The 25,135-nt window shown below is 44.9% G+C and overlaps 1 protein-coding gene across 1 annotated transcript in view; it reads right to left on the bottom strand.

Annotated features, from left to right (window-relative positions):
- LOC138145256 (dedicator of cytokinesis protein 5) overlaps positions 1-25,135 on the bottom strand; it is a 129,960-nt gene that overhangs the window by 50,859 nt on the left and 53,966 nt on the right. The window contains exons 15-25 of the mRNA XM_069066898.1: positions 22,252-22,363; positions 20,141-20,211; positions 19,552-19,658; positions 15,148-15,284; positions 12,499-12,594; positions 11,216-11,314; positions 6,613-6,707; positions 5,715-5,793; positions 3,883-3,983; positions 2,247-2,305; positions 1,572-1,726 (exon numbers count right to left, since the gene is read on the bottom strand). Coding sequence (XP_068922999.1) covers positions 1,572-1,726; positions 2,247-2,305; positions 3,883-3,983; positions 5,715-5,793; positions 6,613-6,707; positions 11,216-11,314; positions 12,499-12,594; positions 15,148-15,284; positions 19,552-19,658; positions 20,141-20,211; positions 22,252-22,363 — 1,111 coding nt within the window. The remainder of the gene's footprint in view (positions 1-1,571; positions 1,727-2,246; positions 2,306-3,882; positions 3,984-5,714; positions 5,794-6,612; positions 6,708-11,215; positions 11,315-12,498; positions 12,595-15,147; positions 15,285-19,551; positions 19,659-20,140; positions 20,212-22,251; positions 22,364-25,135) is intronic.

The following is a 25,135-nucleotide window of genomic DNA, read 5'->3' as shown; positions in this document are numbered from 1 at the left end:
TGTTCTGAGAAGGTGCCCATAGAGTCACCAGACTGAAAAAGAGCCCATAGCATTAAAAAAAATACCAAGAACTCCCTTAGTGAGTGAGTGTGTAAATAAAACAAAGGCCCTACTATGTGCCAGGCAGTTTTCACAAATATTATTTCATTTGATCCTCACAACAATTCTTCGAGATTGCTGCCATTAGTAGCAACCCCATTTTATGGTTGAGGAAACAGGCAAACACAGGTGAAATGACTTGCCCAGGGTCACACAGCTAAGTATCTGAGGCCAGATTTGAACACAGATCTTCCAGAGTCCAGCCCAGCACTGTGCATTGCCCAGCCAGTGGTTTCTATATCATCTGATCATCTGCCTTATTTTACAGAGAGGGAAATTGAGACCCAGGGAGGTCAAATGAGTTGCCCAATAGGTAGGTGGATAGATAGGTGGCACAGTGGATAGAAGATGGGACCAGAATTCAGGAAGACCTGAGTTCAAATCCCACCACAGACACTTATTAGCTGTGTGACCCTGGATAAGTCACTTAACCTCTGTCTATCTGAGCTTCCTTATTTATAAAAAGGAGATAAGGACATATCTAACTAGACTAAGGAGGATAGCTCCCTCCACGGTTGTTGTGAGGATAAAATGAGACATATTTGCAAAGGTCTTAGCAACCCCTAAAAGTGTTAGATACATCTCTATTATTATTGTTATAACTTTTACTAGGGGCATGATGCCCTCCATGATCTGAAAATTTTGCATAGACTTTTTTGGTTTTCCCTTCATATCAGAGAAGAAATCTGAATTACGATGGTATCAAAGAATAAACTATTTTGCTATCATACAATTTACTACACATATATTTTGTGCACCTCTGAATTTCTAAACTTTTTCTGTGTTGTCTGCAGCTTCTGCAAAACTCCCCCCAAGTTCCCATTTAATTCCTTTTTTTTTTTTGCAGAGGGGAAGGCAGGGCAATTGGGGTTAAGTGACTTGCCCAAGGTCATATGGCTAGCAAGTGTTAAGTGTCAGAGGCTGGATGTGAACTCAGGTCCTCCTGACTCCAGCACTGGTGCTGTATTCACTGAGTCACATAGCAGCCTCCCCCCCCATTTAATTTCTTATGCTGACCTATGATAGATATATCGAAACCATGATGGGGAAAGTCCAGATGTAGAAGGGATAACTGTATATGTATACACACATATAATACATTTATACATACATATGAAATATAAATAAAATATATGATATGCTCATTTATGAATATGCCTACATAGGCATATAAAATATATGTGACAACATATGGGAAAATATGTATAGATAGTGTATTATAGAAGTGTATCTCTCTATTCTGTTCTATATGCATAAGAGTAACAGAAATCCCTGCCTTGCCTTAACTGACCTGGACTGCTCCCCACCGCCCCTGCATTGCTGGTCCCTCTCTTGGGCTCTGCTCTGCTTGGGCTGAAGGGAGTGTGTACATGTGTAAGGAGACTGAGTCTGGGAGTCTAATGAACAGAGGGCCTGTCCAAAGGGTGATGGCATGGGTAATCTGCCAGGTCGGTGGGTCCAGTGTTCCTTACCATCTGGAAGTTGTGATTTCCACTGAAATTGAACTCACACTGCATCATGTCGAAGAAGATGGGGATTGTGGCCTTCCGGAGCTCTGTCTCCGGGGTCAAGGTCACCTCCAAGATGGGACCCACCATGGAGGGGATGAACTTGATCTTGTGGGGCCCTGAAAGAAGGGGCAGATAATACAGATCCACTGATGAGACGAGATCAACATGAAGGACTGAAGTCAAAGACAAGAAGGTGGCTTTGGGCTAAACCAACAAATTTTGAAAAAGGAGAGATTTCAGGGTGTATTTGGTGGCACCGGGCCACTGGTCTGCTTGTAGGCCAACAGAGGCCAGAGGGGCGAATGCTGTCCCCGCAGCCTGAGAAGTACAGCCTGACCATGGCTAGATTTCAGGTTTGGTCATGAAAATAATGAGGACAGGAAAACAGGTGCTGGGATTCACCTTCCTGCCTCTCAGTAGCCCCTGGGCTGGGGATTGCTGCACATGTAGTTACTCAGGCAACTGGCTAGGATTCAAGGGCTTTCTGGGGCTCCCTGATGGGTGAGGAGAGGGGAAGACAGGACAAAGCGATACCAGGAAATGACTAAAGGGAAAAACAATGAAATCAAAAGGCGTCAGGAAAACTTGGATCAATGAGGGGCTTAGGGGGCGGCTCTGCCAAGAAGATACACTCACCCAAGTTATACCACATATCCCGGATTCTAAAGCCGATTTCCTTTCTCATATCCCCATATCTAGAAGGAAGATCAGTATAAATATTTTTAGGGAAAACAAAGATAGAAAATGCACTGAGGCATCTTTTTAATTAAGTGCAGAGGACTTTGGCCAGATAAAAGCCCAGCTGGGAATGCTACAGGTTGAATTTAGGACACCCTTGAAAACAGAAGCAGCTCGAACATAGATATGGGGGGTTTTATCATCATCATTGGCATTTATATAGCACTTTAAGGCTTGAAAAGTGTCTTGTTTCTTTTTATCTTCACAATAACTCTGGGAATTAGGTGCAATTGTTATCATCTCCATTTTACAGATGAGGCTACTGAGGCAGAGAGAGGGTAAGTGACTTGCCCAGGGCCACACAGCTCATGCATGTCTGAGGCAGGATTTGAACTCAGGTCCTCCTGACTCCAGCATCAACACTCCATGCACTGCCCTATCTGGCTGCCTCTAGGTCTTCATGTAGAATTCTTTTTTTCTTTCTGTCCTGTTCTTCTATTTCATATTCCACATACAGAAATGACAGTTTGGGGATATTTGTCAAGTTCACAACAAAAATGATAACATTGGAGAGTCAAAAAGAGCCTGACTTCTCCTACATCAAGAATGCCCATTTTTTAAAACAATGGATTACATGAGCTCTGTGGGGATGGGGGTCCATGAACTCAGTGACATAAACAATTCCATTCGGTTTCAGTTATGATGACTGTGATCACTACCAACATTAATAATGATAGCTAACATTTATACGGTACCTGCCATGACCCAAGCACTGTGCTAAGCGCTTTTACAAATATCTCCTCATTTCAGCCTCATGACAAGCCTAGGAGGCAGGTGTTACTATTACCCTCATTTTATAGATGAGGAAACTGAGGCACAGAGAGGTTAAGTGACTCGTGCAGAGTCATACGGCTAGTAATTTTCTGAAGCTGAATTTGAACTCGGGTCTTCCTGACTCCAGGCCCAGTGCTCTATTCACTGCACCACCTCGTTGCTGACTATATTCAGTCCTGTTAATTTGACATTTATTGGTGCTCAGTCACACAACAGAATGGGGGGGAGGGTAAGTGGGAGTTGGGGGTCCTGGCTCAGTGCTTTGAAGAACTTGTGAGCTCTTAGCCTGGGCTAACTAGCCCTAACCCGCCTGTGCCCTCCAGTCTCATGGGATTCTCGCCCATCTTTTCCCAGAACTCTGCCATGAAGAAAAATCTCATGCTCGCTATACATTTCAATTTTTAAACTAGAGCACAGAGTGTGTAGAAGTAAATAATGTGTAATAAGGCCTGGAAGGTGGACTGGAACCAGGCTGTGAAGGGCTCCAAAAGCCAAAAGAGGGGGTTTGCATCTGATCCTTGAGCCTCTGATGTTCCCTCCGATCTAGAAGTTCCTGACTCCAGGACCAGCCCCACTGGGTAGGGTCATGGCGTTCACTGAAGGAAAAGAATGGAGACTCCCCTACACCTCACAGTGGGACCACATCATGGGAGAGCCACTGAGAGAGAATGACTATTGGGTAGAAGAAGAATGTTCTAGAGCCTTAGGTGAGAGCCTCTGCTCCCCCGCCCGCCATGATGGAGATTCCAGGGGCACTTACTTCTTGACCATTTTGGTGCGCTTGGCTTGAGAGAAGGTTTCCAGCTGAAGGGATTCATGGGTGAGGAATGCAACGGCCAAGTGGAAATAATTATTCCAAAGCTACAGAGGATTCCACAGTGAGGTGGCGGCAGGGAAAGCAGAAAGCAAGTAATTAAGGGTCAGAATCAAACATGGTAGAAAGATGCACACTGAGTATCCATGAAGGAACCCCCCCCAAGTCTGTAAAACTTTCTGTTCCTCATGGGCTCATCACTGATCTCCATTCTCTGTTGAAAGGGTTGAGAGTCTGGGATTGAGATTTATAGAACCAGGTTGGTGCAGTGTCATATCATGCTGTATTTGGGGTCAGAAGATCTGAGTTCAAATCCTGGCACTCTTTGATACCTGTGTGACTCAGAACCATCCTAGGTCTCAGTTTCCCATCTGCAAAAGGAGAGGGTTTGGAGCAGATGGCTGTGAGGGCCCTTCTGCCTCTACAACTATGACCCTAAGATCTATGATCCCCCTAAGCAGACTGCATCAGCGAACAATCCTGATTTCTGAGGTATGTGGGAACTCCCTCCCCCACCCATCGATGACTCAGAGACAAGCTGCCTATTGTTTTAAGAGATCACCAATCACCAAGTATTTACAAAGAACCTACCACATGCCAATCACTGTGCTAGGTGCTAGAAACAAAAGTGAAAATGATCATACAATTCCTTCTCTCAAGGATCTGACACTCAAATGGAACAGACAAGTATCCACAACTAATGTGGAATGGTTTATATTAATAATAATGCTATAATATGTCATTATATATTGTAATCTATATATGATACAATAATGATATATGTCATATTATATATTTCAATGACATTTTATAATGTCAATATAATTATTTTACTACTTATGTTAATACGATATAACATTATTGTGATGTAATTGAATGTATATTAGAGCAGATAAGAGTATAGCAATGTAGTGTTAAGATAATACATAATAAAAATTATATAATAAATATATTCTTATATTCTAGATAACACAATATAGTATGATCATAATATCGATTATATAAATATAATAGACTATATTATGACTATAATGTATACCATTATATTGATAACATAATACATTAACCACATATATAATATAGTAATTATAAATAAGCTACATAATAACACAATGAATATTATTACATTCTAGATAATAAAAATATTGTTGTGTTACATTATATAGTTATGTTATATTATTTAAAATATAATAATATATGTGCACACATGTACGTACACACACATATAAATACACATATATATCATAACAATAAAGTAAATACATGCAAATATGCTCCAGGGTAATTTGGGAGGGAGGGCAATAGCAGTTGGGAACAGGAAAACTTTCTGCAGAAGATGTTGCTTTGCCCAGGGCTAAACAGGACTAAGTCTCGGAGGCAGAATTCAGCCCCAGATGTTCCTGATTCCGAGCCCAGAACGCTACCCCGGACACCACACTGCTTCTTAATTACTAAGTGCCTAGAAGGCATAGCTTGTGACATATGGCCTTATTCCCCCAACCTCCTGGGGTCAAACTCTTCCTGCCTTGGAAGGGGACAGGCATTAAGTCCTTGGGTTCTTCTAGAGAAGTTTAGGCCCCAGGCAACCAAAGCCAGTGATCACTTCCTATTCTGGGGGGGTAGGGGGGATGTAGGTGAATACTATACTCAGAGCAGAAAAGAACAGGAGAATACGCTTTTTGGATGTAAGAAGACAATAGAAAGGGAACATCTTCCACTGTACACCGCTTTCTTGACTGGTGACGGCTTAGGAGTAACAAAGGAGAATAGCCACTTACCTGGAGTTCAAAGCTTGCCTGATCCATGAAGAACTTTGTGAGAACCTCAGCAAATAGGTTTATAGACCGGAGGAAAACCCTGGGGGAAGAAGCAGCCTTGTAAAGAAAGGACCCTTGGAATCACTAGGCCTTGGCCTCCCTCCATTCATGGAGTAAGTCTTGGCTAGAATCACAGAGCCTGCAAGATGGCGGGGACCTCAGAGATCATTTAGTTTAAGCCACCTTATTCTTCAGTAAGTCAACAAGAATTTATTAGCACCCACTGTTTGCCAAGCACCGAGGACACAAAATCAGGACACAAATAGGAGTTTGTCATCAGAGGGCTTATGGTCTGAGTTTCAGATGAGGAAACAGGGCCTGAGAGGATAAATATCTGGTCTGTGATCACATAGCTAATAGGGGCAGAGGCAGTCTTTGTGACTCCTGGTCCTGGGCTCTTACCCCTACACGATATGGCTCTTCTGCTATATACAAGTCTAATTGCCAAAGATATGAAGGAAAAATTAAACCAGTTCTAATTGTTGCTTTTTTGAGGGGGAGGGGATCAGAAGTCACAGAAATGTGATTTCTTTGGTCTAGTGATCTCTATCCTGTATCAAAGATCGATAACTATTATTATAATTTAAAATCTTGGAGAGATGGCTGGGGGCACTGAATGTTTAAGTGACTTGTCCAGGGTCGCATAATTAGCATGGCTCAGAGACTGGACTTGAACTCAGGTCTCATTACAGCTGAGTGCCTTTCGTTTGGGAAGCCATCAGCAGATCTTGATTTGTCACATTAAGTAGGACAGTGGTGGGATGTAGGTCACCACTGAGGTCTAGCCAAGGCTCAGCTCCATCAGACTGCCATGCTATGGGCCCTGAGTGCCTCCAGCTGGAGAAGAGTCCGTCTTTACCTGTTCTGCATCATATTCATGACCATCCAGTCTGGGGGATACACATTCTTCCCAATGAGATCCTTAAACATGATGAAGGTTTCCATCAGGAAGTCCTGCCCAAAACACAGGCCAAGAAAAGTCAGTGTTTGTGTGTAATTATAATGACCAAACTTGGCTTCAGAGAAGAGGTGAGGAAAGCCACCTTCCTTCTTCCTTTCATTATATAGGGAAAGGATTATGGGTGTACATACATACTTTGCTGTAATGAACTGTTTTATTTTACTGGATCAATCGATCAATCAATCAGAAACTTTCAAGAGCCTTCAGTCAACAGAGAGGTATTAATAGCTTACTTAGTGCTAGGTACTGTATCTGGTACTGCAGAGACAAAACAAAGGCAAAAAACCGTCCCTGCCCTCAAGAGCTTCTGTTCTAATGGAGGAGACAGCATGCACAGAAATATCAGAATACAAATCCCATAATCAATATATAATCTCATAGATTTGGCCCTGGAGGGACCTTAGAGGTCATTTCATCCAATCTCTTCATGTGACAGATGAGGAAACCAAGGGTCATAGAGGCCCTTGCTCACACAGCTGGCAAGTGTCAGAAACTGGACTTGAATCTAGTTCTTGAACTCTCTTGATTATGCAAAGGTTTGGGGGGCAGAGCACGATTTTGTTGTATTTTTTCAGTCGTGCCTAACTCTTCGTGACCCCATCTGGGGTTTTCTTGGCGGAGATGCTGGAGCGGTTTGTTATTTTCTCTCTAGCTCATTTTACAGATGAGGAAACTGAGACAAACGGGGAAGTGACTTGCCCAGGGCCACACAGTTAGTGTCTGAAGCCAGATTTGCATTTAAGAAGATGAGTCTTCCTGACTCCAGGGCTGGCACTCTATCCATCTTCAAATATCTACCAAATATCTGCTGGAGAAACTTGTTTGGCTTGACTCTGGAGGGAAGGACAAAGGGTGGGAGCTAAAGAAGGGCCAATTTCTGTGTAAAGTCAGGAGAACCTTCCTAAGAATGAGCCCAATAAGGGAAGGGGATGTCTCAGGGGATAATGGATTAATTTTCACGGGAGGCCTCCAAGGAAACACCAAAGGGAAAATGGCCCCTGTTCTCAAGGAGCTTACATTCTAAGGGAAAGCAGCATACAGAGAGAGGATTGGTTGGGAAGCCAGTGCCTTTGACTTCTCTGGAAGTCTCCAAGCAGAGACTGGACAGTCACTTACTGGGGATATGGAAAATAACCCCTTGTCAGGGTAATATTGGTCCCAGATGCCTTGGGTGTCCTCCATTTTGACATTCTATGATAGAACTAACAAGACAGTGACTAAATTCTCATTTTGAAACTAATCTTAGGGGAAAATGGTGTTGAGGAAAATTACCTGGGGACAGCGGCAGCCTAGATCAGGGGTTCTTTATTCCAAGTTCATGAGCTTTAAAAAAAATCCAATAACCCCATTTTAATATAACTGGTTCCTTTTTATAATCTTCTGTATTTTATGTACTTAAAAATATTATTTTGGATTCACCAGACTACCTAATGGGTCCATGACACAAAAGAGGGTTAAGAACCCCTCTTTTAAAATGAACATTTGCTTACAAAAGCCTAGAAAATGAAACTCAGAGTGTCCTGGTCGTGTCCTTTCCTCTCTGTGTGACTTCTCAGGACATTCTTTACCCTGGCTGTCTCAGATTCTTCCTCTGTAGAACAAGGGCCTTGGAAAAGATGACGTCCCGGGTCCCTTCAAATTCTAAACCTACATCCCTCTGAGCTTATATTAGGAAGAAGGCTTTCTTTTTACAGAGGCCAGATGGTCTGGTCAGATCTGGTGGCAGTGAGGTGGTGGTGTGGATAGAGCATTGGATTTAACCTGAATTCAGATCCTTACTGATTCTGTGATACTGGGCACATCTTTTAAACTCCCTCACCCTCAGTTTCCACATCTGGAAAATGGGGGTAATAAGAGCACCCACCTCCCAGGGCTGTTGTGAGGATAAAATGAGAGTGTGAACCTTGAAGCCTCTGTCATCACCACCATCATTAATGGCTCGAGCCTTCTCCCTTCCGACGGACTGGAAGAGGCCAAGGCAGGCACAGACAGCAGGAGAGAGAACCATGGAGGCACGGCATCTGGACATTGCCTATGACATCTGGGCAGCAGAGGAGAAAGTCGCTTTGCATCCTCTGCCTCACTGTTTCTGAATAATCAACAAGCACAATTGCACACCTGCTATGCTCCAGGCACAAGGCTGGGCACTGGGGATACAAAGACAAAGCATGGCACAGCCCCATGTGGCAGATTCACTCAGGATGCCAGGGTTTGTCGAGTGCTCAGACCCACACCGACGCAGGAGCCTAACACGGGCATTATTGTTCCCATTTAACAGACAAGAAAACTGTGGCTCAGAGATCTGAACCCAGGTCTTCCTCAGCCTCAGACCATCACTTTTGGCCCCTTTGTTTTGAAATGGAAAAAGCTGGGATTGGATGAAACCTTTTGCATTTCAAAATCCAAGTGGACGGTTATACCTAGTGCGTCCTGTAGGGGGCTCCATTGCTCAACAAAATGAGTGGAAATCCACCTGGGTGGCCGGCTCACCCTCTCCAGTGGCCCTCCTAGCCAGTGCCCAGGGAGGGAGATGGTAGCGTGATCTGGGACCACAGCCAGAGCAGGAAGGGAGCCCTGAGCCCGCTCATTTCACAGATGAGGAAACTGAGATCTGTGGACTTATCCAAAGTCACACAGGTATTAAGCCTCAGAGGTAGGATCTGAACTCAGGTCTTGTGCCGTGGATCCATTTTTTTTTTAAAGCAATCGGGGTTAAGTAACTTGCTCAAGGTTACACGGCCAGTTATTTCTGGGTGTGGTGCTAAGTATCTGAGCCCAGATTTGATCCCCAGGTCATCCCGACACTGGAGCCGGTACTCTTACTCACTGAGCCACCTGGCTGCCCCTGGATCCATTTTTCAATAGCAGGTCTTCCTGACTTCAGACCCAGCACTCAATCCACTAAACTACCTAGCTGCCTTCTAGGCAAATGGAGGGTAAGTGACTTGTCCAATGTCACTCAGCCAGTAAATGTCTAAGGTCAGATTTGGACTCAGGTGTTCCTGACTTCAGGCCCAGAGCTCTCTCCAGTGAAACATCTAGCTGTTCCTATAGGACTGCATAATTGTATGCAATAACCCTTTGGAATTTTCATGCTTTTTTTCAAAGTGCCACTCAGTCAAGAAGGAACAAGAAATGTTCTCCCCTTTTTACAATCCTGCCCAAAGTTAGATGGGCAAGATGTTGAGAGCTTTGGGAAGAGAATCTGGGGGTCTTTCTCCCCAGGCTCTACCTTGCTGGAATTGTCCCAGTGCCCCCTCATCCTCATTTCCCATAGGCATCTCAAGCCTGAACTTGGCGTTCCATAGCCTGCCTGCCCTCAGGCTTTGCAAAGGTTTTCTGTCCCTCACTGCTGGAATGGACTCCCTCTTCCCCACCATCTCTATGGACCTCTCATCGGCATCCTTCAGGGCTCCTACAGCTGGTACCCAGTCCCTTCTTCCCACTATCAGAGTTTGCTAGTCTGTCTACAGCCTGTGTCTTCCCAGTAAGATGGAATCTTCTGTAGAGGATGGACTGCTTTGTCTTATACCTTGTACCTCCTGCATCTAGATTGACATATTGCAAGTGCTTAAGAAACGCTGCTCAGTGTGAGTCGATGACAGAAAGGAAGTCCTCACTCAGAACAAAACATTCCTAACAATGCAAAGAACTGGACATAAAGCATATCCCATTTGGTGGGGAATCACTGAAGCAGATGTGGCATATGACCATAGATAACCGAATGCTAGGAAAAATCTGAATGTGACGGACATAGAGAAGCTCAGGAAAACTTAGATGAACTGATGCAGAGTGAATCGAGCAGAACCAGGAAAACAACACACACACTGATCACAACAATGCAAAGAGAAAGAACTGCAGAAAACCACAAGAAAATGGAGCGCTGTGGTATTATACTGACCACGCTTGGTCCTAAAGAAGAGATGATAAAACATGTCTCTCTCTGTTTTCTGTAGACACAGTGGAACGTAGGTGCAGAACACACATGGAGGCGTGTATTTGTGTGCATATGTCTGTGTATCTTACACCTACATCTTCTGTGTATATATATGCACATGCATGTTTATATTCTTCACCTACATTTTGTGTGAATATATACACATATGTATTGTGTACATGCATGTGTATATATACATGGACATATAAACATATTACACACATAGATATTGCATATGTTATAAAATAGAGTGTGCGTGTATGTATATATATATATATATATATATATATATATATAATACACACACACACACACACACACCCCTAGTAAATACGTTTTCATACTCAGTGGATGTGCTGGTTAACTGTACCAAACAGCTTTTATCATTCTTTGGTAAGGGAGGAGGTGGGTATTAAACAAAGGTGTTTTGAAGATAGGAAGGTATAAATACAAATTTAAAGAATGGGTGCTGAATGTGATGAAATGGGTCTGGACCAAGGACCCTGGAGCCTCTGGCTCCGGGACAATGTGTCATGGCTACAGGATGCTTTGTTGACAACTTACAATGATATCCTGCCTGGTCTTGAAAGTGCTGACATAGTGCTTATAGTGGAAATCATCCATCTGCCGGAGGATGGCGGTCATGCACGCCACGAAGCTGCCCTGGAAAGGAGAAAGGACAGCGGGCTGAGACTCTCCCAGTGATGAGCCCTGCCCAGAAGACTTCACTGCCATCAGATTTATGACAATGGGATTCTACTCAAGTGGAAATGTGTCGAATGAAACAACATGGTTCAGTTTGTTCTCAGGTCTTGGGAGGGTTGGCTTCTTTGTACCCATCTCATCAATACGCTATCTCCTCTGGGTGACTGATGGTGGAATCCCTGCAGCCCACCAGACCACTGGGTAGGCCAGTGGTAAAGGCCACCAGTGGACTTCTGAAGTCACTGCTCTGACCCAGCTCATTTTACAGAGGGGATGACCTGTGGATCATTCCTCAGTATGTATTTGCAATTCTAAATTTGCCTTTGTCTCTAAGAATCTGTCACTTTCTGTCAATATTTTTCTTTTTCTTATGAGTCTCTATGTTCTCCTCCTGTATATCTCTAATTTTTTTCCCTCTATTTCCTTCATCCAGCTTGACTAGAGATGTGACATGTGTACTGTGTAAGACTCTATCTGAAGACAGAAAAATCCCCTTGGAGACCCTTGGGAGTAGCAGTGGGCAGTGATCAGTATCGTTCTGCAGGACTCAGACCAGGGTAACCCAGGTCTTGGGGTTCTGAGGTGGCTAACACCATGGCCTGGGATGTCTGAGAGGACCCTGGTAATATAGCACTCTGAACCTCAAAGTTTCTGTGGCTCTAGCCCCCTGAGGTTAGGAGGTAGAGGACAGTGCAAGAGCCCCAAGGCAAGACCAAGCAGAGCTGTTCACCCTATCCAAAAATTGTGCAGGTGGCAGAGTCTAGCCCAGTTGTAAAGCCCTAACTCAGGAACTAAAGCTGGAGAGATGAGCAAATCCAAGAAAATACTGACCAGGATGGCTTTTTTTTTTTCAAATTTGCAAAAATTTTAAAAATGCAAACACAAAACAAAACAAAACAAAACACAAAGACGTGACAAAAACCACCTCTCTCCTTCCTCTTTGCAGAAGGGGGCAGGTACACTATGTATATTGTCAGGATCTATGCATGCATTCATTAGTCTTCCCTGATCTCTTTTTAAAATTCTTTGTTAGAGGGGACAGCTGAAATGGTAGAGAGAGGAGGTCTAGAGTCAGAAGGGAAATTCACGTAGAAACAAATATATCAACACAAATTTGAGAATTCTTTAAAAATGGTCCTCACGATGTGGGGAGACTGCCGGCTCATTCCGATCACAGTCCGATTGATCCTTCTCAGGAGACGCTCCATGATCAGCTGCATGTGCATGGCGGTAGGGCCCTGAGAGGGAAATATGGAAAGAAAGGGGGAGCATTTCAATCTGAGCCCGGGCTACTGTATTCCAGAGAGCCCAGCACAGACCAGGCCTGCCTCTTTGTAGCACCTACCTGACCTCTCCCCTTCGAAGAAAGGGATTGTTAAAAAAAAGCTGAGGAATGAAGATGGCGACTGTAATGGCCGGACAGTTTGGAAAGCTGTCTACTTGATCTGTTTCTGTCTTGATAATTCTGCCTGTATACTTTGAAGTTCGGGGTGCTGACCTTTTTCCCCTGAACAAGGTAAATGATATATGTCTGACTGATTAAAGTAAGCTTGTTAACCCATTTTGAGTTGCTTTCCTTTATCAAAGCAGATCCAAGAACCTGTGGTGGCAGACACCCTGGGGATGCTGGGGTGCTTGCTGCTACAGCGACCCTTAGGAGAAAGGTGACAAGAGCAGGTCTGGAAAAACAGGGCTTTGTGAATGTGTTCTAATGCAGAGGGCTTATCACCCATTCATTCGTTCAGAAAACATTACGGCATGAACCCGACTTGGCAGTTATAGAGGCCAGACTAGAAATCCAGTCTTCAGCTTAAATAGGGCTGATTACATCTGACTTATTAGTTTAGGTCAAATTTATGACTGAGTCGGGGTATGTTTTATAGTCTATTGCTTGTTATTGTTCAGCCTTGTCTGACTCTTTGTGACCCCATTTGGGGTTTTCTTGGCAAAGATACTGTGGTTTGCCATTTCCTTCTCCAGCTCATTTTACAGATGAGGAGACTGAGGCAAACAGGGTGAAGTGACTTGCCCAGGGTCACACAGATAGTAAGTGCTGTATTTGAACTGAGATCTTCTGGATTTCAGACCCATTGTTCCATTCACCGAGCCACCTAGCTATCTCCTGGGCAGAGGTTAAGTGACTTGCCCAGGGTCTCATAGCTAGTAACTGTCTGAGGTCAGATTTGAATTCAGGTCTTGATGATTCCAGGCCCAGTACTCCATCCCTTGCATCACCTAGCTGTCCCCCTTATATCCATTAGCATATAGTAATTGTACCTTAATATTTCTGGCACATAATTATTAATATTTATAGTACATAATTTCTTCTATAGGGCTTGGAGCATCATTTTCTGTTGTGCACGAGTTGGTCACAGTCAGCTTCCTTTCTTCATCCCTCAGTTTCTTTACTTCAGACATGAGGGGAGTGGATTAGAGCAGAAGCCTCTCTGTGGCAGCATACTGACCCAGAAAACCGCAAATGAACATTACCCATGTTGTACTGTTTTTAAAATTTGCTAAACATTTCTGGGTAACTAAATGGCATAGTAGATTGCCAGACTTGGAATCAGGAAGACTCATTTCTCTGAGTTCAAATACAGCTTCAAATACTTGCTAACTGTGTGACCCTGAGTAAGTCACTTAACCCTGTTTGCCTCAGTTTCCTCATCTGTAAAAGGAGCTGGAGAAGGAAATGGCAAAACACCCCAGTATCTTTGCCAAGAAAACCCCAAATGTGGTCATGGAAAGTCAGACATGATTGAACAACAATGGCAACAAACACCTCTATTACATTTTAATCTGGTTCAAGCCACACTGGATGTATTGGCTGCCTGCCATCTGTGGACAAAAGTTTCCTATCTCTAGACTAGAGGTTGTATTTGCTCTTATGACATCATTGGTCACAGCTGTGATTACCTTGAAGTCACATTCTTGGTAAGAAATGGACACACCCCCACCCATCCCTGATGAGAACACGACTTCCAGAGGAAGGCAGTTGGTTACTTGTAAAATGAGAGGTCATGCTAGATGTCCACTGAGGTCCCTTCCAACTTGGCCTCGATGATCTTAAGTTACCAAGGCAGTCGATCTTTCTGGGCCTCAGTTTCCTCAACTGAAAAATGAAGCAGGATGAAAAGCTCTAAATCCTAAAGCCTATGACTTCCAGTTTAGGGTCCTTCACACTGCACCACAATTCCTGAAAAGGTCAGCTTAGGTAGTGTGTCTTCTACAGAAGCTTCTGGAATTTTCTTTCCCAGAAGCAATTGTTTTTTATTTTTGGAGGCAATTGGGGTTAAATGGCTTGCCCAGGGTCACACAGCTACTAAGTGTCTCATGCTGGATTTGGCCTCAGAACCTCCTGACTTCAGGGCCAGTGCTCTTTCCATGGTGCCACCTAGTTACTCCATGAGAAACAATTTCCCCTTCCCGAAACCTCTCAAAACCACTCTGGTTTCCCATTCTTTTCCGCTTTCTAATCTTTATCACAGTTATTTACCCATTTATGTCATTCCCTTCTCCCTACATTAAATTGTAAGCTATTTGAGGGCAGGTCTCCGGCATGTCAACATTGAGTGAGTTGGACTGAGCTGCAAAATTGCGTAGGAAGGTACACTAGGTGGTTTTAAAAATCCACTGTGAGGGTCCTTTGCACTGCTCAGACCCACAGAGAGGTCTCTGCAGTCGTGCTGGGAGGACAGGCAGCTGGCAGCAGCAGCATCTCCCCAGTACCGAGGCTGAGTGCACGGACAGCTCAGCCCAGGGCGGTAGCAGGGGCAGGGGAGAAGACTCACCACATCCTTCCTGTCCAGCACTTCCAGGATGTTGCTGAGGAGCTGTGAGCTGGCCTCATGGTCAGGCTTGTTAGACTTGTCATCAAGCTGGCCGCTCAGTTGGTCAATGAGCAGGGGCAGCAGAGCATCTCTGCATTCTGAGGAAGGAAATGGAGACACCACACTGCTTGCTGGGAGCTGCAAGAGCCATTCTACAACAGGCCAGCGCTCTGCTCTGTGGCCAAAACCAAAGCTTGGGTGCTGCACCCACGGGTGCAAGCCTGGCCAAGCCACCGGCCAGGACGCATCCTAGACAATCTCAGTGTGTTTCATGTGCATCTTGTTCTCTCCTCCCTCCCCTTCCTCCCTTCCATCAAATCTGTCCTCAATGTCTATTTTCCTTCTTTTATTTGTTCTCTCTCTCTCTCCCCCTCTCTCTGTCTCTTTCCCTCTCTCTTTTCTCTCTCTCTCCCTCTCTTTTCTTTCTCCCTCTCTCTCTCTCACCTTCTCTCTCTCCCTCCCTCTCTCTTTCTCTCCCTCCCTTTCTCTGTCTCTGTCTCTCTCCCTCTCTGTCTCTCTCTCTCTGTCTCTGTCTGTGTCTCTGTCTCTCTCTCTCTCTGTCTCTCTCTCTCTCTCTGTCTCTCTGTCTCTCTCTCTCTCTGTCTCTCTCTGTCTCTCTCCTTTTTCCCCTTCTCTCCCTCATTTCATTCCTCCTTTTTTTATTCACATTTTTTGCTTCAAAAACAACAATTTCTTTGTGGAGAGGCAGGGAATGAAACCGGAGGCTTGAAGTGAGAAGACTCGGGTTCAGATCTTGCCTCAACCAATTACTAGTTGAGACTTTGGGCAAATCATTAGTCATGCTCAACCTTAGTTTTACTGTATACAAAATGGGGATAACTCTGCCCATAAATTAATGTATAAACATAGACACATAATTGGGGAGCAGGGCAAGTCTGCACTTTGTGATCCATGAGGACATGATCAATAGTTGTTCATCACCCAAACTGAGGCCCAGAGAGGGAAAGTCACATAGCCTAAAAGAGCTGGGACTTAATATAAACTAATGTGTTAACATGTATGGTCTCTTTTATATAACATATATGATCTATAATAACATGCTAAAACTAAACTAAGATTTTAATATAAACTCAGGTTTACAGAATGTCGGAGTTGGAAGGGGCCTTTTTAGCATTTCCAGTCTAATCATCTTTTAGAAACTGAGGCCCAAAGAAACCATTCTAAGGTCACAGTGGAAGAATTCACTTTTAACTCTGTACAGGCTCATGAGAGTAAAGGGGGTTACCACCCCTCTCTTGGGGGCTTGGAGATCTCCTGTGGATTCTCCACTCGACCTGGAGGGCATCCCTGCCCTGTTTCAGCTCCAGGATGTGCTCAGGGGCTCAGCTTATAAGACAGAGAGGAAGGTCACACAGCAGCTATCTGATCACACCTCCCAGGTGGTCTCAGTTAGGCACAGAGGAGCCAGGCGACTGTACTTGGCATACTCCCACCATCTTGCCTTCAGCCCTGCTCGGAGCATATCTTGGGCAGACATTGATGAACAGACCGCCTCTAAAGGCTGCCTCCTTCAGGCTGTCTCCTTCACTGCCTCAGTGGAGATCACCCTTAGACCTTTGGGATATTCTAGTTTATAATAGTTGGTGCTGGCATCTTATACCCTTCATAGGCTGGAAGCTACTTACGGGATGGAATGGTCTTGTGTAAACATGCTACCACCCCTCCCCCCCGACACACACAACGATGAGCCCATGGCTCTAAATACAGTAGGTGCTTAATAAATGCTTGCTGTATTTGTGGTTATTCATAATTTCGCAGAATTAAGTCCAACAGCACAGGCTTACTTAAGCCAGGCACTGGCACAAAGACAAGCATGAAGCCCCCTCTGCCTTCCTTAAGCTTGTCCCAGCCGTGCTCGGAGGGAGGTTCTCAGAACGAGGCTGGACCTGGGGGCCCTGGCATCTGGGAGGGCTGGGAGGGTGTGGGCCTTCAGTGAGATGCCTGGCCGCAGACAAAATGGCACCACTGTCAATGTGCTTATTCCATTTGCCTCTCTGGGCCTCGGTTTCCTCACCTGTAAAGACCTGAAGGTCTCTGGCAGTTCTAAATCTGTGATTGCTTTGCTAAATGATAAACTGTTTCCATCATCAGGGAGGTGGGAAGGAAAGAACCTACTAAGGGTCGGGTGCTTTACAAACATCATTTCATCCTTACAACAGGCCTGGGGAGAGGGGCACTCATTATCCCCGTTTCACAGATGGATTAAACTGAGGCGCACAAAGGTAAAGAGACTTGCCCAGGGTTGTAAGTTCTGAGGCTGGACCTGGATGTGGGTCTTCCTGACTTCAGGCACAGTACAACACCCACTGTGTCACCTGGCCACATCCAGAGTGCAGAGAACCATTCCAGACTCATCTACTGCCTCTGCCACTTGCTAGCTCTGTGACCTTGGCTGAGTCATTCTACCACTCCAGGCCTCAGTTCTTCCATCTGTAAAATGATCAGATGACCTCTGAGGTCTCTGCTAGCTGTTGTTCCATGATCTAAGTCTTAGGCCAGAGAGGAGGAGAATTGGGGGGATGTGAGGGGTGTCCCCAAGCCCACAAAAAGGGGCCAGCCTGGTTCTGCTTAGTCTCTGGGGGCAGAATGGGGAGCAAAGGAGGGGTGTTATCCTAAGGGCAGAGTTCCTCTCATGATCAGGAAAACCTTCAAAAGTTAGTGCAGATGGGGCGGCCAGGTAGCACAGCGAGTAAGAGCACCGTCTCTAGTGTCAGGATGACATGTGGCTTGAATCCGGGCTCAGACACTTATTACCCACCCAGAAACACCTGGCTGTGTAACCTTGAGCAAGTTACTTAACCCCAATTGCTTAGGGGCAGCCAGGTGGCTCAGCAAGTAAGAGCACCAGCTCCAGAGTTGGAATGACCTGGGGATCAAATCTGGGCTCAGATACTTAGCACTACACCCAGAAGTAAGTGGCTGTGTAACCTTGAGCAAGTTACTTAACCCCGATTGCTTTAAAAAAAAAAAAAAGGTTAGTGCAGCTCTGCCCTGGAAAGCGCTTCCTCCAGAGGGCCATCAAGCCAAGGTACATGACCCCTCTTCATACACAGGGAAAGGCTAGTATAGACACCCTCTGGGGTTCCTTCCATCTCTTTGGTTCTCCTGAAGTCAGCACAGGGGTCTTCTTCATGGCTCAGAGACACCAGGGCCTACAACCTCACTGCCAGCCAGGGTCTGTCTGTACCACCCAAGAGGGGCAGGATTCAACACTTATTTTTAAATGAATGGTTTGAAGCTCCCTGCTTGGTTTCTGAAGTTACAGCCTCTAGGGGGAATAAGGAGAAAGTGCTTAAAAGGCTCCCCACTGTCTGCCCCTGGCTTTCCATCATGCTGTGAGCAGGGGGAGGGTTTGTGAACATAGGAGGACACTGGCTGATTGTTCTCAGAAAGATGATGCAAGTCCTGAATGTTTGAGGAACTGCCCTCAGCTTCCCCTGAAGAGCAGGTTCCCTGGGGCACCTGTAAACAATACCTGGGGGGACCCCAGCAACTCATTCTGGGGTAATGGACCCCTGGCTGGCTCCAGAAGGGGCTGGGCTGGAATTTCAGCCCTAAGTAGAGAGCCCTGACTCTGTGGTCTTAATTACTACTGTCCAACTCTGGCTTCCGTGACCTTGGACAAATCCTAAACTTCCCTTTTTCCAAATCTATAAAATGAGTGGATTCTCCTCCTCCTCCTCTGAGATACCTTCCCTTCCAATTCTGTATCTATAAACCTGTGACCCCTACTGAGCTCTGGACCAGTGAGGACCCTAGGGATTTTAGAATGCATCAACACCCCACCCCCAGGGCCACTTCCCCAGAGGGGGCTCTGGTCCTAGGGTTTCTGATCTCACTTCTTGGTAAAGTTTAGTTCTTTATAGGTAGAAACTTTGTCATTTTTTCTTTCTTTCTCCAATCCTTAGCTAAGTGCCTGGGTGCACAGTAAGATCTCAAAAGGTCATCTGACTCAGGGGTCTAATTTTACAGAGGAGGAAACTGAGGTCTAGAAAGGGAAAGTGGAGGGTTCCACGACTGATAAGTGCGTAGTGACAGTTCTATGATCTCAAACATAGTGAGATGCCCTCCACTAATACAAATCAAAGTCCTAGATTTCAAGGTAAGAAGCATCCTAGAGGTCATTATTTTGCATCTGAAGACACTGAGGCACAGGGAGGTTAAAGGCTTACTCAAGTAAAATGGAACCACAAAGTCAGGGCTAAAGAACTAAGAGACCACACAGTCCAGCACCCTCATTGTGGGGAGCAGACAGGTGAATGGCCCTGCCAGGGCCAGGTTCGGAACCCAGGGCCTCTGACTCCAAATCCAAGGTCTTTTCCGGTGTGCTGGGCTGACACTCACCTGTCTGGTGGAAAAGGTTACTCTCCACTATCTTGGTCATACAGTTGAGCTTCTGTCGAACCAGCTGGTTATCAGGGATGCTTTGGATGAATTTGCTAAAAAGGATGCTACAAAGAGAAGCAGATCCATGAGGAGCAACCCTCGCCCAGCCCCCATCCGAGGCTGCCCTGCCAGGGGCTGCTCTGGCCATTACGCCCTCCCTGGGCCTGAACCTAGCAGGGAGTCCTTCTGTCCAAAGAGGAAAAGGAAGATCAGATTCTGGGAGCCTTCCCAGAGGCTGAGGACAAACTCTCCTTTCTCTCACTCACCCCTTCTCGACATGTCCCCTCCCATCAGGTGCTTACAAAAACTTGGCCCACTCTAATGGCCTCCTCCTGCTTCTCTCCACACCCAGAAGATCCTGGCCTGTGTCTCCTCTGGCCCCTGCGGCCTTTCCTCAGGTACGTTAGGAGTGTATCTTGTGGTCCATTTGTGTCCCTACACATATGCATGTGTGCTCAGTAGGGATGCCAATCACGTCAGGGATGAGGGCATGCTCCCTTGGCAGCCCCAGGGGCAATGCCTGGACAGCCAACTCGCTCCTCTTTACCTGAGTTCAACGGGATCAAACACCATCTTGACGTCATTAATGATATTGGGAAGGTACTTCAGAGCTGCACCCTGCAAGAAAAGCAAGATGGATGGAGCTGTAGAACCAGCCCTCTCCTCCCATCTTACAGATGAGGAAACAGGCTCAGACACAATAAGAGACTTGTCCACAGTCACACAGACAGTGGGGGGGCAGGGGGGGTTGGATCAGGCTTCAAGCCCAGGTTCTCCAATGACAAGTCCAGTGTTTAACTTGCTGCCAAGAGATTCCCAAGAGAAAAATCAACGAGATCCTGGAATCGTCAAACAGGATCCAGGGACAGGTTGACAAAGGGTTTTTATTTTGGAAACAATATGCACAATAGTTACAATAATGTAAACAGAAAGAATAAAAAGATTAAAAAAACCAAATATTAAATTAGAATGATCCTTCTTAATCCCAAATAGGACATGTGCAAAGGGATCTCCCTCCTTTCTTTTCAGAGGTGGGGGCCTATGGGTACAGCACACTGCATATAATGTCCCTCTCGATTTTTCTTATTTGTTATAAGGGATTATTCTCTGGAAAGGGAAAAGGGAAATATATTAGGAAATGCAGATGTGAAAACAAAATCAATAAACATATATTAAAAAATTTCCAGACCAAAAAGAAAAGGTCTTTAAAATTCAGGCTTAAGCAGATGCCAGGATTCATTCTCTCCCAGGTCCTTCAATCTACAAAAAGAGAGGATGGTTTCTGAGGTCATGCCAACTCCAGATCTCTTAGCTTATGGGAAAAGGGGAAAGAACACAACCTTCAGAGTCAAAGCTTTAGTTCAGTCATTTCAGTCACATCTGACTCTTCCTGACCCCATTTGGGGTTCTCCTGGCAAAGATACTAGAGTGATTTGCCATTTCCTTCTCCAGCTTATTTTACAGATGAAGAAACTGAGGCAAACAGGATGAAGTGACTTGCCCAGGGTCACACAGCTAGCAAGTGTTTTGAGGCCAGATTTGAACTCAGGAAGTTGAGTCTTTCTGACTCCACGTCCTGTGCTCTGTGCATTATAGCACCACCTAATTGCCCCCAGAGTCAGAGGGCCTGGGTTCAAATCCTACCTCTGATGCTCACACCTGAGTGACCTTATATAAGTCAGTCAACTTCCCTAGATATCACTTCTAGCCTCTGTAAAATGAAGCATTGGACTAGATGGCTTCTGAAGTCCCTTCCAACTTGAGATGCACGTATGATCCTCTGGACCCCAATGGGCCCCGGATCTCAAAGAATTGGAGTTTGATTTCTCCAAACTGTTAGCAATATTCACCAACTCTGGAGTCATCTCTTAGGTGTTGGTCCCAGAGTCAACAGAAAGCATTTTGTTTTTGGGAAAAGAAGTTTTCTTTTTATCCAAGGAAGATGCTAATTCCTGTAGTCCTGGGACCTTCCGAAGGATGGCATCAAGAAAGAAGAGCTGGCCCCAGGGCCCTCACAACCCTCCACCTTCTTTAAAACTCTCTGAGAATTCTGCACCTCTTTTGCACTTCTTGCATTTTCCTTTGAAGTCTCGATTTGTTTCTATTACTAATCACTTCTATTAGACTATGAATATTTCTCGAGCAGAGGAAGTGTCTCCTCATCTTTCAATTCCCCAAGTAACCAGCGCACGGCTTTGCACATAGTAGGAGATAATCAACGCTTGCTTATTGAATGGATGATAGAGAAATGAATGAATGAGTGGACAATGAATGAGAGCCCAATGAATGGTGATGACAATTACAAATGCTCAACATTTTTTGGAAGGGGATGCTCTCCAAGGATAGGAAGGCTATGTTCAACAGCACCCGTAGCAATGTTCTGAATTTGCATGCGTCAAAGAGAAAGTGAAGGCATGTGTGCAAATATATTTTGTGTAAAACAGATGGGTAAAACTCGCGGAGTGCTGGGAAAATTATCCAGTCCTTCCATAGAGAAGATAGTAAGTTCTACAAGCTCCCTTAGTATATTTGAATTTTGATTCCTTGTGGCAAAAACCCCAAACAAACAAATAAAAAACCCAACAATTATTTCTAGGCAATTTTCCAAGAACATGCCCTGTCCGTAAAATGAGGTGGGTCAGTGAATATCACACTAACCTTGATCTTAACAGCCTCCTCCAGGGGTCTGTCCATTAGGTTATTAAAAGAGAGAAATAACTTGCGAATTGCATTGTTAAATTCATCCCCATCTTCACTTTGGCCATAAAATCTGCAAGAAAAAAGGGGGCAGGGTAAGGGAATAGTCAGCTGCAAAGGAAATCTAGAGCCTATCCATATACCCAGAAAATCTAGGGCATGCCCATTATGCTATGTTTTTTCCTCTTCCTATCTAGGTAGAAAGCAAGAGGGAGCTAAATGGTTCAGTGGGTAGACATTAGAGCTGGAGTCAGGAAGACCTGAATTCAAATCCAGCCTCAGATACTTATTAGCTGGGTAATTGTAGCCAAGTTATTTAGCCTCTGTCTGCCTGTTTCCTCATCTGTAAAAAGGAGATAACAATAGCAGCTACCTCCCAGGGTGGTTGTGAAGATCCAATGAAATATTTGTAGAGCATTTTGCCAGTCTTAGAGCGCTATCTAAGTAAATGTTAGCTATTAATATGATCCTTTTAGATCTGATTGGATCTGGCTGAACAACCTGGGATGGCTAAAATCTGGAAGAAAGCAGGGAAAGAATTTAATAACTGTTATTCTGTAACCAGAACAATAACCCGGCTGGCCAATCATGGAATGCAAGCCATTTATTAAGCCCTGGGGACACAGAGAGAAAACGAGACTGTCCCGTTCTGAAGGAACTTGCATCTACTCTGGGGAGATAATTACAAAAAAGGGGCTTTAATTCATGGTAGATGGAAAGGCCAGGGCATACTTAAGGTTCTGGCATGGAAAGCAGTAGGGCAGATGGCAATGTCCTTGGCACCTTAAGGAAGAAACAGCAGGACAGGTGGTGGTCCAATCAAGGCTGACAAGGGTCAGAATAGAGTATGAGAGGAGGGGAAGTGAGGGAGTCAATATCTGGGTGAGAAGGATTGTCCAATACCTAGAAGAAAAGGTGCTATAAATATGGCAGTGGGAGCCGGGCTGGGGAAAGGGCAGGTCTGTGGCTATCATGGTGGCATTTGGTCATGCTGGTCTCAGTGACTGGGCTTCCCTTTGGTGGGCAGAGATGTCGAAGGGGAGCTTGCCAGGTCCCCATCATGACAACACTAGCAAGGACCTCAGGGGCCATTTAGTCCAATTTGTACCTCCACAAGAATTGTCACTACAACCTGCTCCACAATCAGATAGAAACAGAGACAGACAGATAGACCGACAGACAGACAGAGAGATAGATAGAGAGTTGGATAGATGGATGGGTGGATGGATGGATGAATGAATAGACAGATAGATAGACTGATGACAGATAAGAGTGCTTACCCAGTGCTGGGCACGAAGTAGACACCCTATAAATGCTTATTCTCTTGGCCTTACTCAGTAGCTTGTTGAAGACCTCCAAATGAATGAAGAGGAACCTCCCACCTCCCAAGGCAGCCTGCTTTACATCCTGGACAGCTCTAAATCTTAGGACAGTTTTCCTGATACCAGTTTCCTTGTATAGAACCATGAAGGGAAAGCCAGCTCCATAGCTCGAGGCTGAATAAGAGTGGTCCAGTTTGGACACCCAGACCACGAAAAGCAGGCAAAAGAAATGGTGGCTGTTCTTCAAAGCCAGAGAAAAGGTTTCAAAGACAAAAGTGAGCAATGAGCAAAGAAAGATCTCTGTATCCTGAGCCATGTTTCCATGGTGGAGGCTGAGAAGAAGGACCCCAACCCAGGGATCAGAAGCCTTGGTTCAAGTCTCAGATCCAATACCACAAGTGAGTTGCTTAAGTTTTCTGAGTTTGAAAGAAAAAGACAAGCTTTTCTTCTTTTTTCACTTTCATCAGTCCATCAAACATTTAATAACAGTTGATACAAGTACAAACGATAAAACAGTCCTTTGTCTCAAAGAAGTCAGGTCCTAATGAATGAGACAAGTACACTCCTTGATGGTTAGCTTAGCATCTGCAGAGCACCTACTGTGTGCCGGACATCACACTAAGCACTTTACAGATATTATCTCCTTTTATCCTCACAACAACACTGGGAGATCGGTGCTGTTACTATTCTCCTCTGGATATTGTTCACTCATTTCAATCATGCCTGATTATTCATGATTCCATTTGGGGTTAGGATTATGGTTAGGGTGTCTGGCTCTCCATTTGGGGTTTTCTTGGCAAAGATACTGGAGTGGTTGGTTATTTCTTTCTCTAGCTCATTTTGCAGATGAGGAAACTGAGGCAAACAGGGTGAAGTGACTTGCCCAGGATGACACAGCTAATAAGTGTCTGAGGTTGGATTTGAATTCAAGTCTTCCTGACTCCAGACCTGGTACTCTATCCATCACATCACCTAGCTGCCTACTATTATCCCTTTACAGATAGAGAAACAAAAGCAGACATCAATGAAGTGACTTACCCAAGTCACACAGCTAGTCAGTGTCTGAGGCTGGATTTGAACTCAGGTCTTCCAGACTTCAGTGCCTGTACTCTTAACCATCAACCATTATGCTGTCCATGCATCCTTGGTAGAAATGTATTACTCATTGATAAGAGTCTGGAGCTCCCCAGTCTTTCACACAAAAACCTAGCAAACACTCAATGCCAGGACAACACACCTCGCATGGTTTTCATGGAGAAATGGTTTTGGAAATTGTAAAACACTGTCTAGGTGAGCTGTTGTTGTTACTGTTTTTGGCAAATTTGATTGCTCTTTAGAGGAATTAGTCTTTAGGTGTTTGGGATTTTTAAGCTATAAGAAGCTTGGAGTTGTCCACAAAAGCTTTGATCTTGGCCAGCAATCAATATAATCCCGGGTACATGTTGTCTCTATCACTTCCTGCTGGAGATTTAGTAAAATTGTGGGAAGCAGCTTTTGAGAAGCAGTCTTGCTTTCCTTCCTTC

This window comes from Petaurus breviceps, unplaced genomic scaffold (assembly GCF_028583685.1).
Source record: "Petaurus breviceps papuanus isolate PSGF00001 unplaced genomic scaffold, PetGlider_PUasm1.0 139, whole genome shotgun sequence".
Classification (NCBI taxonomy): Eukaryota; Metazoa; Chordata; class Mammalia; order Diprotodontia; family Petauridae; genus Petaurus; species Petaurus breviceps.
This window is presented reverse-complemented; position numbering and strand designations above follow the sequence as displayed.